This window comes from Mycetomoellerius zeteki, unplaced genomic scaffold (assembly GCF_001594055.1).
Source record: "Mycetomoellerius zeteki isolate Tzet28-1 unplaced genomic scaffold, Tzet1.0 scaffold470, whole genome shotgun sequence".
Taxonomy (NCBI): domain Eukaryota; kingdom Metazoa; phylum Arthropoda; class Insecta; order Hymenoptera; family Formicidae; genus Mycetomoellerius; species Mycetomoellerius zeteki.
Genome location: NW_017257469.1, coordinates 196,316 through 214,189, shown reverse-complemented (window position 1 = coordinate 214,189; position 17,874 = coordinate 196,316). Strand labels below are relative to the sequence as shown.

At 31.0% G+C, this 17,874-nt stretch overlaps 3 protein-coding genes across 19 annotated transcripts in view; 2 read left to right on the top strand and 1 right to left on the bottom strand.

Annotated features, from left to right (window-relative positions):
- LOC108727139 (collagen alpha-1(IV) chain) overlaps positions 1–6,516 on the top strand; it is a 7,519-nt gene extending 1,003 nt beyond the window's left edge. Inside the window, exons 2-7 of one of the 5 annotated variants that reach the window (XM_018455100.1) lie at positions 915–997; positions 1,127–1,249; positions 1,459–1,551; positions 4,414–4,689; positions 5,535–6,230; positions 6,261–6,516. In XM_018455100.1, coding sequence (XP_018310602.1) covers positions 916–997; positions 1,127–1,249; positions 1,459–1,551; positions 4,414–4,689; positions 5,535–6,230; positions 6,261–6,433 — 1,443 coding nt within the window. In that variant the 5' untranslated portion in view covers position 915 and the 3' untranslated portion in view covers positions 6,434–6,516. Of the gene's footprint in view, positions 1–914; positions 998–1,126; positions 1,250–1,458; positions 1,552–4,413; positions 4,690–5,534 lie in introns of all 5 variants that reach the window. The other 4 variants (XM_018455101.1, XM_018455102.1, XM_018455099.1 and 1 more) reach the window with 4 other exon arrangements.
- Positions 6,517–7,100: 584 nt separating this feature from the next.
- LOC108727135 (antichymotrypsin-2) lies at positions 7,101–13,865 on the bottom strand. Of its 7 annotated transcripts, none has more exons than XM_018455085.1 (9): positions 12,098–12,156; positions 10,554–10,593; positions 8,640–8,776; positions 8,380–8,559; positions 8,104–8,314; positions 7,807–8,021; positions 7,564–7,743; positions 7,363–7,498; positions 7,101–7,284 (listed from the first exon to the last, which is right to left on the bottom strand). In XM_018455085.1, the coding sequence occupies exons 3-9, from the start codon at positions 8,724–8,726 to the stop codon at positions 7,127–7,129; spliced, it is 1,167 nt and encodes a 388-aa protein (XP_018310587.1). In that variant the 5' UTR covers positions 8,727–8,776; positions 10,554–10,593; positions 12,098–12,156; the 3' UTR covers positions 7,101–7,126. The 7 variants fall into 7 exon arrangements, with proteins under 7 accessions (XP_018310587.1, XP_018310584.1, XP_018310588.1 ...); XM_018455082.1 differs by lacking the exon at positions 12,098–12,156 and adding an exon at positions 11,682–11,852; XM_018455086.1 differs by lacking the exon at positions 12,098–12,156 and adding an exon at positions 11,002–11,180 and having other exon boundaries at positions 10,544–10,593.
- Positions 12,143–16,816, top strand: ringer (tubulin polymerization-promoting protein ringmaker). 7 transcript variants are annotated; one of them, XM_018455095.1, is made up of 4 exons: positions 12,143–12,232; positions 15,445–15,768; positions 15,900–16,035; positions 16,312–16,816. In XM_018455095.1, exons 2-4 carry the CDS (start codon positions 15,455–15,457, stop codon positions 16,489–16,491), a joined length of 630 nt encoding a protein of 209 aa, XP_018310597.1. In that variant the 5' UTR covers positions 12,143–12,232; positions 15,445–15,454; the 3' UTR covers positions 16,492–16,816. The 7 variants fall into 7 exon arrangements, with proteins under 7 accessions (XP_018310597.1, XP_018310593.1, XP_018310592.1 ...); XM_018455091.1 differs by having other exon boundaries at positions 12,173–12,274; positions 15,447–15,768; XM_018455090.1 differs by lacking the exon at positions 12,143–12,232 and adding an exon at positions 12,285–13,486 and having other exon boundaries at positions 15,447–15,768.
- The last annotated feature ends 1,058 nt before the right edge of the window (positions 16,817–17,874 follow it).

The following is a 17,874-nucleotide window of genomic DNA, read 5'->3' as shown; positions in this document are numbered from 1 at the left end:
TACATACATTTTAATATACATTTTTTTAAGTATTTTACATTTAGCATTTTAAATAGAATTACATTTTAAATGGCATTTTAAACGCAAAAATACCCAGCCCTGATTGATGAATGCACCTTGATATTTTTCCATGCAATTTTTCCTAGCTTTTCATGGGAAACTTCTGTGATTCGTTCAAAACTTAATTCTTTTATATTCAGTATTGGAAGTATAGTTCTTCATGTAGAAACACATGACCTTCTGTCTTAATCAATATTTTTAATTTCTCGCGATCCTTTTAGCGATACGAATAAAAAGATTGTTACGAACTGTATATGTATAGTAGAGTGTGTATGTAGAGTGTACGTATATGAATTTCCCTCCTTCTCTCTCGGATGATATTGCGTCGTGTTCGTTCCAAGGATAGCAACAGTATGAGAATACTATGAGATGCCAAGTTCCGAATTGTCATAAATTAAACTTTTGCATGCAAAAATCATTGACTCGACTGAAATCTGTCTTTGTAATATTTATAAAACAAATGCCGAACTGTGTATAAAATATAGACGATGCGGCTTCTCGATCTCCTTAAAACATTCTAATAGAAATATTTGACCATCTACTGTATAATTGACACTCAAAAATTTTTCTATATAATTTTTTAAGAGCACTTTAAAAACTATAGAAAATTTTGGTAAAGGATTGGTTATAAAATATATTAGCGGTTTCTTCTTCTATCTTTCTTCGATAATTTCCCAGTGAACACAAAGTTACATGTAACGTACCTGTTAATTGTAATTTCCTACGTGTTATATCACAGTTATATTGTTTGAGTGGGAAATTACAACTAACAGATACGTTACATGTAATTTATGTTTAATTTTTTATTATAAACATTTTATCTTATATCTTTATGAAATCCATTTTGTTTTCAGAATGTTTTCGCGCGCTGTGTTTAATTTTTTTTCTGGGGCGTTGCTAATAATTGCCTTTATTCCGGATGCGGCATCTTATAACAGTAAGTAAATAACGATAAATAAATCTCTTAGCGATTAAATTTACTATATATAATATAGTAATTTTACTATACATGATATATCGAGAAAGAAAGAGAGAAAATATGTGTTTTCATTTTCTTATTTTTCAGAATATGGAAGAACCTGTAAGGACATTGGCTGCCGTACTGATGAAACATGTGTAATGGCTGAGGATCCTTGTAACGGCTATACAGATAAATGCGGACGATATCCGACTTGTCGGAGGACAAGTGGTAAGAAACGACATAATAGCTAATTTATCTCAACAATTTCAACAATTGATCTTATAAATCAAGAATATATATGTACATCACACGTGTGCACATACAATTACGTACGTACGCATGCACGCATATGTTAATATCGGGCTATTTATGCTAGAATGTGTATTTTTGTGTGTATTTATATTGTATCTTAATAACTTTTAAAAAAATTTTTACAGATGTAAGTTGTACTAGTATGGTTTGCGGAGAGAATGAATATTGTAAGAGCGAAAATGGCGCGCCGAAATGTGTAAGAAAGTCTACAGGATTAGGTAAGTTATTACAATTTTATATTTGGCATTCAATATTCGATACATTGCGAGCATGAAAACGTAAAAACGATGGCTAATGCATGAATAAAAAGCATGATGAAACTAAGTAAAATAAATTATTTGGAATTATGGAATTTAAATTTTTTCACGCTTATAAGCAAAATAAATCTTCATAATTATGGGTCTCATGTATTCTATAGCATGTATGGGATTGGAGTGAGGAAGGCATGATTTTTTCAAAAAGATAAAGCGAAAAAATGTATATCTACTTAATCCTATCCATTTATTATCAATCATGGGCCTCATATTTTCTACATTAAAACGTACATATATATTTTTATTTTAATTATAACTTCTAACTGTTGTTCAAGTGAGATTTCTCGTACAAAAACAATACTTATTGTTAGCATATTATTCAATGTAACATACTATAGCATATTATTAGCATTAAGTATATATTATTATAATGTATATTATATTATATATATTCTATTGTTATAGTTAATTTACTATTTCTAGTAAATTTATATAACCCACGTATATTCATATAAAATTTTGAACGATGCACACAAGAAAAATATATCAGTTTTATTGGTGATATTTTGATAAACATAAAGACTACTTTTTTACTGAATACAAAAAATATACATACATATGTATTTTTTTATGTCAAATCATATAAGATCTGATGATGTCTTATTACCTAATCTTCACACATATATTGATATGTTTATTGTCTGGATATAAACTTATTATACAAAGCAATATATTGTTCCATTTTTTCTTTTAATTTAAACATAAATATGTAAAATTGTTCTTAGGACAATGATAATTTGCTCCATTTGAAGAGATATTTTATTCTTAGTGTTTTCTAAATTTAATATTTCTCTTTTAAACAAAAAAACTTCCTGATATATGTCATCCTTGCTCAATCCAAACTTGAGCCAACGAAGTAATAAATAATCTCTGAGTATTTAATATAGCAATAAAACTTTAGTGCAGCTCGTTATCATCTTGCAATGTTTCGTATAATTTAATATTTCATTTGTGTGTTTGCCAAACATACGCACAGTACGAAGTGAGTGAGCATCCTTACAGGCTATGAATCAGCTGGCGTGTCTTATGTGAACGGCGAGCGAGTGAATGGTGGAAATAATGCAAATCCATTTGCGAATGCTAATGCTCCACCAATGCCAGCAGTGCCACCATATCCATCTAGTGATAGCGAACATCACCGATCTTCTTCTGGAAGCAATTTAGGATATCCACCATATCCTAGTAATACCGGTAGCTCTGGACATGGATACCCACCGTACCCACAATCGACTAACCAAGCTGGTCGTCAGGACTTGGGATATCCGCCATATCCAACACAAAACAGAATGCCTACACCAGGACAATCGGCTTATCCGGGTTATCCGCAAAACAGTGGATATCCTCAAGCTCCAGTAAATCCACAGTATCCAGGATACCAAAATTATCCCTATCAAAATTATCCGAATCAACGTGGATATAACTACAACTCAAATTCCATGTATGGAAGAAGGAATGCTGCATCAGTCGAAACAGTTGCTTCCATGATTCTTGTTGGATTTTCTGGATTATTCCTCCTTGTCATGATACGGTGGTGATCCAGCTAGAAGTGTTATGTTTTATCTGCGTCATGATTATTATTTTGCTATCCTTAATCTTATTTGCAGCATAGTCCATGACTATTTATTGAGGAAAGTATTTTGCAGGAAGTGTTATATAAAAATTCTTGTACAGATATTTTATAATATAAATCAAGTGCGAATGATATTTTTTAAATGTAATTTTATAATTTAAATGTATTTTTCATATATATATATATTTACAACTGTATCGTCATATATATTTTAAATTATATATAACATGTTAATTATATATAACATGTTAATTATATACAACACATTAATTATATATAACATGATAAGTGAATATATTGACTGTAAATAATTTCACAGTGTTTTGGAGAAAACAAATTTATTTATTCTCTTATTCAATGATTTTCTTAATTTATGAGGAAGAAAATTCACTTTCATCGATATCATTTATCTTAATCCATACCACTAGTAATTAGACGTTTACGATTTTATAAAAATATTCTAATTTATTTCGTGCATAATTATATATTTATATGCATGTATGTGTGCGTGTACGTTTATAATTTACAAGAAATGCTTTTAAACTATAAAGTTTTTAATGAGCTACGCGTCATTTCTTTATACTTTCATAATTTGGACGGATTATAGAACGCTTCGTGAACAATTCTTGTTCAACATGGGTAATAGGTATTTTATAAATGAATGGGTTATCAGCTTGAACTTTAACACATGTTATCTCTTCATACGCCATATAACGTATAAGCAGATTTAAATGAGCTATTACTGCGTATTACCGATATTATTATTTTTTATTTCTTTTTATTTAAACCTAATGACATCATCAGTAAAAACACGATGGAAGTAATACTTCCACCATGAGTAAAAACACGTTACATTTATTATAATCGTTATGGATAGGAACACAACTATTTATTTTATACGCATAAATTTCTTCATGTGTACAATTTATTTGTAGCAGAAGATGAATAGATAATGCTGCAAATGTGGATGTAGCATACAGAAATTGTATTTATTATAATTGCTGTTAATTTTATCATTCTTCTTGCATATAAAAATTATGTTAAGAGGAAATTATTAAAGATTAAAAATAATGTAGAATATTTTATGTATTATATCATTTTTTATTGCAAGAAACAGCCATAATACATAGCAATAACTGGTAAAAATTTGATTTTGATTTTCGTATTAGTTTTTTTCATTATATATGATTTAACAGCATTACCTGTGGGACTAAACCAAGTGTCGCATCGATCGACAACAAGCGTGCCATCGCCTCCGCCTAGATCTTCATCATATGGAGGAAGATATAGCGGTCACTCCGGCTCCAGAAATACCGTAGGTGATGGCTCCATTTTCCATCGTTTATTCGGCAACGACCGTCATCCTCGGCCGACCAGCTCTGCCAGAAGCACTATGCAAACAAATGGAAACAACTATTATAATACTCACACTCACGTGGATAATTACGGGAACAGAATTTGGACATTTTCTGGTTAAAAATTTATTTACATATTTCGTTTATTTTTAATTTTAAAATGTTAATGTAAAGTAGGTGCAAATATTGATGTTTATATATCATTTTATATATCATTTTACATATACAGCACTAAATTATATTCCTTTGATCTATGGCATAATAAATACTATGTAATATTAATTATTAATAATAATTGGAATAAACTTCATTTACAAAGATTATAAATTTTTAAATAATATACAGTTTTAGATATGCAATAGTAAAAAAATCGTAAAATTGTAAAACTGCTTCATTAAATTGATATTATATAAAAAAATTGTGCTCTGTGTGATTAACATAATACATAATCGATCAAAGATATAATTCTTCTTTTAATTTAAAGGTGTTTGAAAAATTCTTTCTTATTATTTTTTAATTTTTAATATCTAGTAATTCCAATATAATCCAAATGATTTTACTTTGAGATATCAAGTAAGGCACCTTTGCTTTAATTTAGCCATTTAGTTACTATGAATGATATGCACGCATACAAATACAAATTTGCATTTGCGCTATGCACATGCATATGAAAGTTATTATATTATGTTCCACATCTTTATCTTTTCAGAATGTTTAGCAATATAATTCAATTTATAACACGTTGTGTAAAATTAAATAATTCAAATATAATTTATCTTATCTCTTCTATTTAAAATATCTTATAGACAATTATATTGCAATGCGTGCTATAGTGCAAGTCTTATCTGCATGTGTGCATGGTAAATGTCCAACAATTGATGATGCTTCTTAATAAAAATAGATTATATTTCACCTTTATACCCCTGAGTATTTTTTATAACTTGCATTGTTACTGTATGCAGAGAATGAAATGAGGACACGAACAATTCCAAAACGGCAAACTAGTTATCCAACGGCAACCGAGACACACGGCTCTTCAGATACTTCTAAAAATTCAGACGACCAATCGTATCCTGCTAGATCTTCTGGTTATCCATCCAGTTCAGGATATCCTGGTAGTAGCAGTTATCCATCCAGTTCAGGATATCCTGGTAGTAGCAGTTATCCATCCAGTTCAGGATATCCTGGTAGTAGCAGTTATCCAAATTCCGGATCTTCGAGAGCTTCTGATTCGTCAAATCAACCGCGATCTGGTTATCCAAACAGTGGTTCTGGTTATCCATCCAGTGGATCACCCAGCCATTCATATTCTAACAGTGGATTATCTGGATATCCTTCGAGTGGCTCATCTAATTATCCATCTAGAGATAGTTCTGGTTATCCAACAGGATCTGCATATCCAAGTAAAAATAGCGGTTCTTCAGGATATCCAGATAATTCTAGGAATTTTTATGGCGAGGAGACTGTTAGACGAACCGGCGCTAGCGCTGTAAATGCTGGCTATCCGAGCAATCCACGCACATCCGTATATCCAGAAGGAAATCCGTCATACGGTGGTAACTATCCGGCTCAAAATACCGGATATCCGCACAATAATCAACATTCTCCACATTCTAATCAAGGTTATTCAAATGGGTATCCACAAAATTATCCGCAAGGAGGATATCCGCAAGGAGGATATCCGCAAGGAGGATATTATCCACAAGCAGGATATTATCCCGAAGGACGTTATCAAGGTCAGAATTATATGACTACTACCAAGCGTCCTGGCATTCGAGATCAATTGACGAATTTTGCACGAAACATGGCAGAGAAGGTGTTGACGCAAACGATACTAGATCGCGTCACAGGCAGACATTAATAAAATAACAGTACTAGCATTTTTTGCACTCTATAAAATCTAAATCGAAATGTCTGAAAATATTAATTACATGTATAGAAAATAGCGCTTTATAAAATTTCTTTCTCTCTTTTTAAAGAAATATCATTATTAATATAATTTAATAATTTTAAGCATTAAATACTTTAGCAAAGATCTAGTCTTAAGTCAACTTTCAGGAAGCAGATAGTTCAGTGAAAGTTATCGCCAGATACATAGAAGCTTTATATATATATATATATATATAAATTTCTTTCTTATATATTAAAAAAACTTTTTAATTTTCTTACGTTATATATTTAAAAATCTTTTATATATATTAAATTCTTTTAAAATATTTTATCGTTCACAATTTGGATTTTAATGTGATTTATTTTGTTAAAAATGAATGGAGTAATTTAGGATGTCTTTTGTGTATCACAGATATATTTTTGCAAATTAGGAATTATTAATCAATAGATATATCCATGCGTGTTAAACCTTCTTTTAAAGTTTTCTTGTACAATAAAATAATTTTTTAAATTTGTAAAAGTAAATCTTGATAATATAATAAAAAGAGATAGCAAAATACATTTATTATTATATCTAAAAGTATTAAATTATTTCTTATCCTTTTAACTTTGTATATATATAATGTGATAAAGTAATTAGGTAAGTATAAAAATATAACAGAATTTATAATTCATCTTTTTCTTGGAGAAACTCTATTTTCCTCACACTTCCAAGAAATAATGGTACTCTGCTTGGTTTATGTTCAATTGCAAACATAAATGGACGATCTATCACGAACTCCATTGGTAAAGTTACCATCCTTTTCAGTCTCATTCCCACAACTGTAACAAGTAGTTCCTTATTCTAACACTTATAAAATTCATCTAATTTTTTATCATTCATAGAGACAGATAAATTACCTGTCGTAGCAGCAGCTTCAGAACCTTCTTCATTAATTTCTATGAAAATTTTTTGCAATGCATGACTTACTTTCAAAGGAATGTTTGAGATCTGTGTAAAATCCGCATCATCCTCAAAAATTGTATTTAAGCCGATCTACGAGTATATATTTCTATGTATCAGCTGTTTAAAACGTATTTCACTAATTTCATATTGCTTACCTTACGTAAAGTGTCTTTCAGATCTATGGTAATTTCAAACTTAAATTTAGGTAAATATAGTGCAACCTCGTCGATAGACCTAGGTTCATTTGCCAACGTTTCCCAGTTAAAATTATTTTCTAAAATGTGCAATTCGACCTCTTTATCTGGCAATAATATTATCATTGCAATGTCTTGATTCTGCAAAATTGTACTTTAAATTAATTTTATTTTTGCAAGTCTTTTTTATAGGTAATCACTTACCAAGTATGGAATTTCAATAAATGTCGTATTCCAAGCAAGTATTTTACCATAAGCGTACTTTGATGTTTTAAACATTGTCGGAACAAGATTCGTTTCTGTTTTGGAAATATGAAATTTGCGCTTTACTGTATTCATTTCATCAAACTTGTGTAGCCATTTACTCTTAAAGTAAATAGCATTTATTAACATAATTTTTGTATCTTCATCAATATCATCTGTTCAAAATAATTTAATTAATAAAAATGTTTTGTATAGTGTGTTAATCTATACTGAATTATTATAATTATCATGTAATACCAGAAGAAATTATGTCAAATATCTTATTATTTGTTGCTTTTTGAACCCATGAATTAATAGCTTTTACAGCAAGCTCATTATTTTTGAAATTCAACCTTGAAATTGAAGATTGAAATATATTTGTGCATATCGCTAAAAATTCAGCCATTAAATCAAATCCATCTTGAACATATACTTTATTGGCTATATGTAATTCAATGTTTTCAATGTCCTAAAATATATTTAAATGTATATGTGAGTCTCTGAGAATTAGATATTATGTTTTCTTAACCTTACTTTCAACAAGACAATCAGAGCTTTAAATTCATCATTCACAGAAATTATATCGTCATAATGAAGAACAGATTTTAGTTCGTTCAATGTTGATCCTTCAGCACCATTAGAAAGTAAAGATAATATCATATGCAAGCTTAAAGGAGAAATTACAACGTTGCTATCAGTGTTGGTTGTTAAACTCTGAAATGACAAAAATTATAAACTAGAAAACTCTCCTGTATGTAGTTTATATAAAATATAAAAATATAGTGATTATGTACCTTGTATAACGGAAGCATAAAATTGTTACATGCTGTAGATAAGGTTTTAATATCGTTTTGCTCCATTTTGCTTCCACTTAATGACATGTCTTGATAAGATGGTGCTAGTGCACTACCAATAACGATCGTAAATAAAACTATAAAAAAAGGTTGATTACAAAATTGTGGGCTGTTGTTTTCAATAATATATGCTAAGAATTAATCGAAACATATATTAGGAAGCATTTGTCAATATTGATCACACACTTCCATGTCCACGTAAACATTCCGCCATGACGCTGTGCTTGCTTAGCGCCGAAACATACCGTGAATTTGACGTGAAATTTTCTCACACAAACACATTCTCTCTCTCTCTCTCTCCCCTTCTCTCTCGTACGTAAATATATTTCAAGTAAACAATTAAGAGAATGAATTAACAACTCAATATATTAATTAGTAAACGCATTTTTATTATTTTTCAAACACCATTGACTAATAATCATTTTTTAATGACTAGCTAAAATCTTTCTAAAAAGTTTAAAAATTTGAAAATTTCAATTTTCGAAAAAAATAGATGTACGTATTGTAACGTTTCAATTTTAATCTTGTGTTGAACTTGCGTCAGCTGTTATTCTACAATGGCTGCGTTCGAAAACATGCAGCCAATGATCCGGTATCTGTCAGTATAATCTACGGTAGTTCTAAACAGTCCTAAGTCTTATCAATGAATCGATGAAGTTAGCCAACAGTTAACTCGTACGATCAAATTCGACTTTATTCCTTCATATTAGTCGAGCTACACAACTCGCTGTACAATTAACATAACTTGTACTTAGATGCGAAAAATCAATAGTCATCACCACTGGTTAATTAAGATTTCCGACTACCGACTCATTGTAGAATCAGCTTTATACGAAACTATAATCTGTCAAATCTCAAATCACAGAAAAAGCATATGATTTAAATCTTACGGCAGATAATTTCGATTTTAAACTAATAATATTTTTAATTTTCAGAGAACCTCCATAAAATTTCCAAAACGCTTATGTGATCTTCTCTTTTATTTAATTTCCTTCTGTTCCGCCTTACGAGAAAGGACTTCTAACTTCCTAAGGCAACGAAGTTTATGCAATCAATAAAAATATAATTTAGCGAACTTTTTTTGTAATAGTAGTAATGAATTAATATTAAAATAACACAATCGTGTACTACAAGATTTACAATAAATATTTCATAATATTTATAATAAGTATTTATGATCTATGCAATCTAAGACCACAAAAATATTTACAAAATATTTAAAATAAGCCTTATAAATATTTATAAATATTTTGTAAATATTTTATAAATATTGTGTGCTGTCTGGGGCATATGCATATAATAATTAATGCGCGCTCATTATACATATAGAATATAGATTTTCTTTCTCCTGTATGTATATATAATATCTCCGTTTGTTGGTTAAACTTAGATAGGGACGGTCATCTTTAAAACGCAAAAAGCATACTTCAATTTCTGTTATCTTTAATAAGTAGTACTATATTGGTATATCCTTTCCATATGTATATGGCGGAAAAGTATACCAATATAGCACTACTTATTAAAGATAACAAAAATTAAAGTATGTTTTTTACGCTTTAAAGACGACCATCTTACCCAAGTTTACCTTATGTACAGAAAAAAATAATAAGAAAAATTGAAAAATAATTAGGACAAATTTTGTATTTTTAAAATAAAAAGTAAAGTTTGAAGAAATGAGAAAAAAATGTTTATATATATTATATATACATATATAAATTATTTAATATAATGTATAAAATATATATGTAATTTTATATATATATATATAAATATATTTATTATAATATATATGATGATATGCATATATAATTCTTTTTTAACAGGTAATCATTCGTGCTACGTACTTTAACTTACGTATAATATATCTTAACTTGGCTGTAATGTCCCCAGTATTCTAAAAAGAGAGACAAAATATTATTAAGATTGGAAATTGAAATTGGAATTTGCGCTGCCAATCTTAATGGAAGATCATCGATTCACCGGTGCGATGGTTGTCAATTAATGTTGTTAACGATATCGATATATATACACTGAAAAAAAAGATTGGCTGCTACAGTAAATTAGATGGTAAAATATGGCATAGCATTTTTAATTGGTTGCAGTAGTCAATTTTTGGTTGTGTTAGTCTATCGAAATCCTATACTGACACTGCAGATAGGCTAAAGCAACCAAAAATTGGCTGCTGCAGCCAATTAAAAATACTATGCCATATTTTACCATCTAATTTGCTGCAGCAGCCAATCTTTTTTTCAGTGTAGTAGATAGACTATAGATTCATACGCAATGAGATTCATATACTTACAGTATTCACTTTCTATTCTAACGGCAGTAATAGTCTGATCTTTTCAGTCCTAATATTTGCGACACAAAATACCACAAGAAAGTTTTCTTGAAAGAAAAATTAAGTAAAAAAAATTATTCGTAAATTTGTATTACTATATGTTTAGCTTAGATGGTCAGTACTAGTGAACGCGCTGAAGTGCGTGCTTATCAACGCTTACTAATATATACTATACCGCCTGCGCGATTAACTCATTGACATTGACATGTAGCCATCCAAACATAGTCTATAATTGGCCATATTTAAACTTATATTATCTAAAAAAATTACTGCTTAAAATAAAACTTTACAAATAACTTATTTTCTATTTAATTTTTCGAGAACTATATCTTGCTACAGTATTTTAAGTCGCAAATTTTGGGACACCTTGTAGATATATTAAGCAAAATTTTTCTTTGAGAGAACGTTTTGGAATGTAATCCTATAGGTAACAATTTAGCATTGGGTACACTGAAAAAAAAGATTAGCTGCTGCAACAAATTAGATGGTAAAATATGGCATAGCATTTTTAATTGGTTGCGGCAGCCAATTTTTGGTTGTATTAGCCTATCAAGATCCTTTACTGATTACATTACAGATAGGCTAACGCATCCAAAAATTGGCTACTCCAGCCAATTAAAAATGCTATGCCATATTTTTACCATCTAATTTGTTGCAGCAGCCAATCTTTTTTTTCAGTGTAGGCTTAAGTTCTATGCTACCAATGAAATAACTGACAATGAGTAATATCTCGAGATTCTATATTTAAGATCATACGCATTCGAAAGAGTGAGTGAGTGAGTGAGTGAATGAATGAGAGACAGAGAAGGTAGTGCGTTTTTTTACTAAATTAACATTTTAATTTTAAGTAGACGCGCTACAGGTACTTTTTAAATTTTAATTCCCTTCAACTTCTCTCACAGGCATAAAAATTATATTTATAGTTAAGGAAACAAAAAAGGAATTTCGTTTTTTAATCTTTAAGAGAATTAAAGAGAATTAAGACCTTGAAAAATAGGGTAACAATAATTTTTGGGTTATTCTTTGCACCACGCGACTATGAATTTAAAAATTGCACCTTGAAAGATATATTTGTGAAAGTGGGGATACTATTCGCGGTAGTAGGTTGTGTCGGTTTAGTCTTGGTTTGTCTTGCTCTCAGCTTCGTTCTAGCCGGATTCACGGAAATGAGTGAGACCGGTTGATTAAAAAAGGTTTAATAAACGTTTTATTTATAAAGAGATTTCATTGTCAGGTAAAGATTTGAGAATAATCAAACAAGTGAAGATAACTGATATCGAACGTGGACAACTTTACCCAAAATAGTATAAATTCCCATCAATCCGATTCGCTAGCTACATCCCCCCATTTGCGCAACTTTTTTGATTGTTTTAATTGATTGTGAAGTTTTTATAAAACATTTCCAAGTTACGATATGTGTGCAACTCGCTGCGTGCAATAAAAGTATGAATAAATTCTGCTATTTTGTAACAGCAAATATATAAATAGCTAATTGCGAGTGTCGTGTGTACTTCTAGCGGAAGATAAGGATAGACGGATGTTAGAACGGTGGATTGCAGAAGCAGAGACGACAATCGAACGTGATGCTGCGTTTATATATGCTATGTATATACGCAGAAGCTATATTCACGCGAAGATTTCTCGTGAAAAAAATCGAAAATTCTTTGCAGATCAGGCTAATTAAACAAAGCCCTGATATAAATTAGCGACGATCATATCGGTCATATAATTGCACCGACTTTATACGTATAAATTAAGGAACTCTTATATGAATGACAAAATCGCACATCTTCCCGAGGCGTTTAAAAACACTCCAGATTATCACGTGTCTTCATTAAAGATTTAATGATATTTTCAACATCGCGCAACAGGAGTCATGAAATAGTCGAGTCATGAAAAACGTATGGAATTAAATTGATGTTACGTTGGCACGTATTTTCTATGCGTGATCATGCGTGAATGACAGAACGAGGCGGCGGGATTTTCTTAATTTCTCCGTTTCGGCAGGAGGCAGCGTAGCCCGCGTAGCCCGCGTAGCCCATCTGACGATGAAACGCAATTTCGAAGATGCGGGAGGCAAGGGTGACTGCGTGCTTCCTGGGACGAGAAGATCGATAGAATACATGCGCGCCTGACCACGTCGCGACGCGCACGAGTTCTCTACGCAATCTGTGTTGCAAACGTCTGCCTCGAAGTTGTGCGTTTTTCGCGAGGTGCGGTCAGGTGCTTTGTGACGGCTGTGACGCTTGCGACGCGAATCAAGCCGTACCGTCGATGAAACTGTGCGGAACGCGTAAGCTTCCTATCAGTGCTATCGGAACATCCCGCATCATCGTCCCGCTCGCGCCGCGACGGAATTAATACCTACGCGCACACTGACCTAGAAACGCTAAACTTCACGGGACGTCATCGTTGACATCGTTGTTTCTCCCCGATAACAGATCCGGTGAGTCGATTTTTTCGGCTGACCTGTTAAGAGACAACGTACGTAGCTGGCTACGAATAATTGTAATTAAAGTGATTCTAACAGAAAGTATAACAATAATCGCTAGTAGGAAACGATTCATATAGACGCGTCTCAGAGTTTGACACCTGTGATCGCGATGCTATTACTCGTCAATCGGCACATTATACACCGACCGGCACCGATCACGCTAATTACGTTAACGCGCGACATTCGTAATCTCTATTTATAACCGTGAAATAACATTGTGCCTATAGTGTTTCTCGCGCATGCCACGCTCTGTTATTTCGACATACATTCACGCGCACATCTTTCACATTTTTCATTTCATCCGTATTCGTTACTTATCTTCGTCTATACCGTCCAGACACATTTATACACTCGCAATATATTACTGCACGTTTAAAACTGCACAAATATTTCGACAAATTGCGTAAATACTTACGAAGTCAATATATTATACATTATACGATGTTCGTGAAAACATAAATATTATAAAATTATTATTGAATGTTATATAAACGCGAATACTTTGAAAGTCAACTTAATTATTGAATCAAATATTAAATATTTATCACGATATGTCTCGATTGTGCATTCGTAATTTATAGTGTATAAACCTCGTTTCCGACAATAATAATAGATAGTGAAAATGTTGCGTGCTAAGACCTAGTAATCATTATTTGCATTTTTAACGCTAATTGTATATAGAATCGTAATGTAGAGAGAGAAATCAAATAACTTGTATTATATATATTAGGTGTAGTAAAAAGAAATCCATTATTTTTCCAATAGATGGCTTTAGTAATCTGTATCTCGCGTTGTATAAGTGCGATCGGGTTACGCTAAATGGCGTTAGAAAAATAAGATTTTGTACTAAAAAAACTTCTCAGACAGTTTTGTGATTGCTTGACTCAGTATTGTTTGAGTGCGCGTCAAAGATGGACACCAGCAAAGAGAAAATACGCCATATTTTACAGTTTTTCTTCGATAAAGGCGAAAACGCAAACCAGGCGGCTGAAAATATGAATAGTGTTTATGGTCCTGATACTGTAACAGCCAATCACGCAATTCTGGTTCCGTCGATTCCGTTCCGGTAATTTTGATGTCAAGGACGCACCACGCTCTGGAAGGCCAATTGTCGAAAATGTCGATAAAATAATGGAAATCGTCGCAAATAATAGCAAACGTGACAACTCGATACGTTGCATTTGTGTATTATATTTATTACGCATTTAAGAATACGTAATAAATATAATCGTATCGAGTTATCAATTTTAATATTACGTATATAAGAATGTAATAAGATATTAGTCTCCTTTTTTTTTATTATCGACTCGTGATGGTCTGATATAGGTGAGACTTTTAATTGCGGATGATTATAGTCGCAGGTAAAGGTAGCCACCGATAGCTGATGCTATTGATTGAGTAAATAAAAATTGAAAATACGCGATCAAATTTTATCATGACAATGTTTCCAACGAATAGCAACAACTTTATTATATAGTATATTACTAGTAAAGACTACCGTTTGAGGAAACGAATATCGTGACTTGAAGTATTCGATGTCATTCAGCAATATATCGGTGGTAAGTCGGAGAAAGAACTTGTGTATAATGAATGGGAACGCAACAGTTGGACTGTCTGTGCATCGATATTGTCTAGCGATAGACGAGACAAACAATAATATATATTTCTTATAGCTGTCTTAGAAAAAGTAGGTAGCCTTAAATTATTCCAAGAGAATAACTATATGTCATTTAAAATTGTGAAAGGTCGTGGAGTAATAAAATAATTTCAATTTTAATTAATTTCTCTTTTCAACTTTGATCATCACAAATAATATGTATAAATAGAAATATAAATGCTGTTTTTTAATTGTAATAACTGATGACGCACTTGATTAAGTATAGATTATACCTATACTAAATTTTCGTTTCAGTGATTACGATGCAAGCGGAGAAGAGTGATACTGATACTGAGAAAAACGAGACTCTCAACGATGTAACGACTTCGGTTACGAATGAGGTAACAAATTTGAAGATGGAAGACGGTTCAACGAGTTCGACACCGAGTAGTCCTGGTAGCACTGAACCAGGTAGCTTTTTAGCGAGCTTTAAAGCGTTCTCCAAATTCGGTGAACCAAAGAGCGATGGTAAACTGATTACGTTAAGTCAAAGTGACAAATGGATGAAGCAAGCGAAGGTGATCGATGGAAAGAAAATTACTACCACCGACACGGGAATTTATTTCAAAAAGCACAAGTATATCTTTTAATAAAATGTTTTTCATGTCTGTTTTCTTGATATAATATTGACTATTGATTTTCGTGAATTTATTTTCTTGATAAACTGCCTGGGAAATTTATTCTTACTTTTTTTTCTTTTTATTGCAGATCCACAAAACTCGGTCTCGAGCAGTACAAAACGTTTCTTGAAGAATTGACTAAAAGTAAAAAAGTGGAATTAGCGGAAATAAAGAAGAAGATGGCTAATTGTGGACCACCTGGGTTTACTGGGGGCGCTAGCGGAGTGCGTATATTATACTAAATTTATTTATTTAATTTTATATTCTCTCTTTCTCTTTCTAGCATCATAAAATATAATAAATTTTACTACAAGCCTTTACTACAATTGGTTTTTCCTTACTTGTACAAATTCATTTTCTTTTTAATCATTGACTTGATCACGATTTATGTCATCACAACGTATATCTCATCGTGTGATTCATCGCGATGTACATACCAATCAACAACGCTTTTTCATGCAATTTGCGCACATTTCTGATTTGCTCATTTTGATTTACAGGTTGGAAAAGCAGCGTCGACAGTTGACAGACTTACCGATGTCAGCAAATATACCGGCTCTCATAAGCAACGTTTCGACAAGACAGGAAAAGGTAAAGGCATAGCAGGTCGAAAAGATATAGCAGACACATCCGGATACGTCCAAGGCTACCAAAATAAAGATACGTATAAAGGCCAGTAGTACTCATCTGATTGCTCCAATAATAAATATCTTTAAAATCATGCTGTTAAAATCGTGTCTGAACGCAATATGCACATTCAAATAGTCGCTACACGTTGTTAGCGGACTAAATTTCTTTACTGTATCATCAGCGATCTGACAGATGTATCTTGAATATTAATTTCACAAAATTTGTCATCTTTGAAATGTATACTAATTGTAAGATAGCAATATCGTAATTAAGAACTTTTGGCAAAATGATATGTTTGATATTATGCAGCAATCCTTTTGAAACTTTTGCTCTTGATATTAACATTGCATTTTTCGCATATAAATTTTCCGATAAAAGGCCTGAAAAAAAAAAAACTCCCTAAATATTGTTTTTTTTTAAATCATTCTATTTAAATTTTGTAATATGATTGTGTTATTTTTAGATGTCTCTATTGTTATTTGTTCGATTTGATTATCACTATATGATACCAATATTATTACCTTATAGCTTTTTATTTGTTTATTTATTTCATTAATAAGATTTTTTTTTGAGAGAGTAGCGGTTATATAGTATAATTATATAAGTACACAGTCTATACTTAAGTCCACATATATACTATACGTATACAGTATCATACTATATCATATAGTCTATATGTATATAGCATATGTTACATAATCGCTGTTGCATAATTTATTAAAAATGAATTTCCTGAAGTTTATATGATTAAACAAAAGAAATAGATATTATAAATTTCATTACAAAGCATTACAACTGTGTAACTCGAAAACAAAATTATATCTTGTATTTTAAATCCTGCACAAAAACACTTTCTCTCTCTCTTTCTCTTTTGAATCGTTAATTTTTTAAATAGAATATTGTTAATGCACATAATTTTGATGTATATATATATAGTATATATTATATATATATATAAAACATAAATCTCTTCAACTGAAAAATTATATATTTAATTTTCAAATTCTTTGTAATTCTTTGTACTGCAATTATACTGACTTATTTGTGTAAAGAATATGTTTGTCTTTTAAAAAGATATAATAAATGTAAAAATCACGCAAGATAATATTGAAGCAGTTGATATCGTATAAGTGATAGATAAAAATATTCCATGTGTAATTGGATAAATTATTTTCTACTATGTATATGATAAATATATATTTTTTCTGTATTTTAAATACATTAATTAAGTGCATAAAGATAAAAAAAAGTAACATTACCTATATCGTTTAAACTATAAACAGCATTACTCCTACATGGAGTGTATATATGGCATTAAGAGAGTTTTGTGTTATTATTTTTAAGTAATACGTATATGTATATTGAACATAATATCTAGGGTAAACTTGAATAAGATGGCCATCTTTAAAATGCAAAAAACATACTTTAATTTT

What these genes read in the sequence shown, in the direction of transcription:
- LOC108727135 (XM_018455081.1), bottom strand. Translation starts at nt 13,717, where the DNA reads ATGTCGCGCGTTAACGTAATTAGCGTGATCGGTGCCGGTCGGTGTATA. An exon ending in CTCTGATTGTCTTGTTGAAA is followed by an intron (nt 8,315 to 8,379) that starts GTAAGGTTAAGA and finishes AATATATTTTAG; the next exon opens with GACATTGAAAACATTGAATT. An exon ending in TGAAGCTGCTGCTACGACAG is followed by an intron (nt 7,285 to 7,362) that starts GTAATTTATCTG and finishes TACTTGTTACAG; the next exon opens with TTGTGGGAATGAGACTGAAA.
- ringer (XM_018455088.1), top strand. Translation starts at nt 15,258, where the DNA reads ATGTCATTTAAAATTGTGAAAGGTC. An exon ending in ATTTAAAATTGTGAAAGGTC is followed by an intron (nt 15,283 to 15,446) that starts GTGGAGTAATAA and finishes TTTTCGTTTCAG; the next exon opens with TGATTACGATGCAAGCGGAG. An exon ending in TTACTGGGGGCGCTAGCGGA is followed by an intron (nt 16,036 to 16,311) that starts GTGCGTATATTA and finishes TTTGATTTACAG; the next exon opens with GTTGGAAAAGCAGCGTCGAC.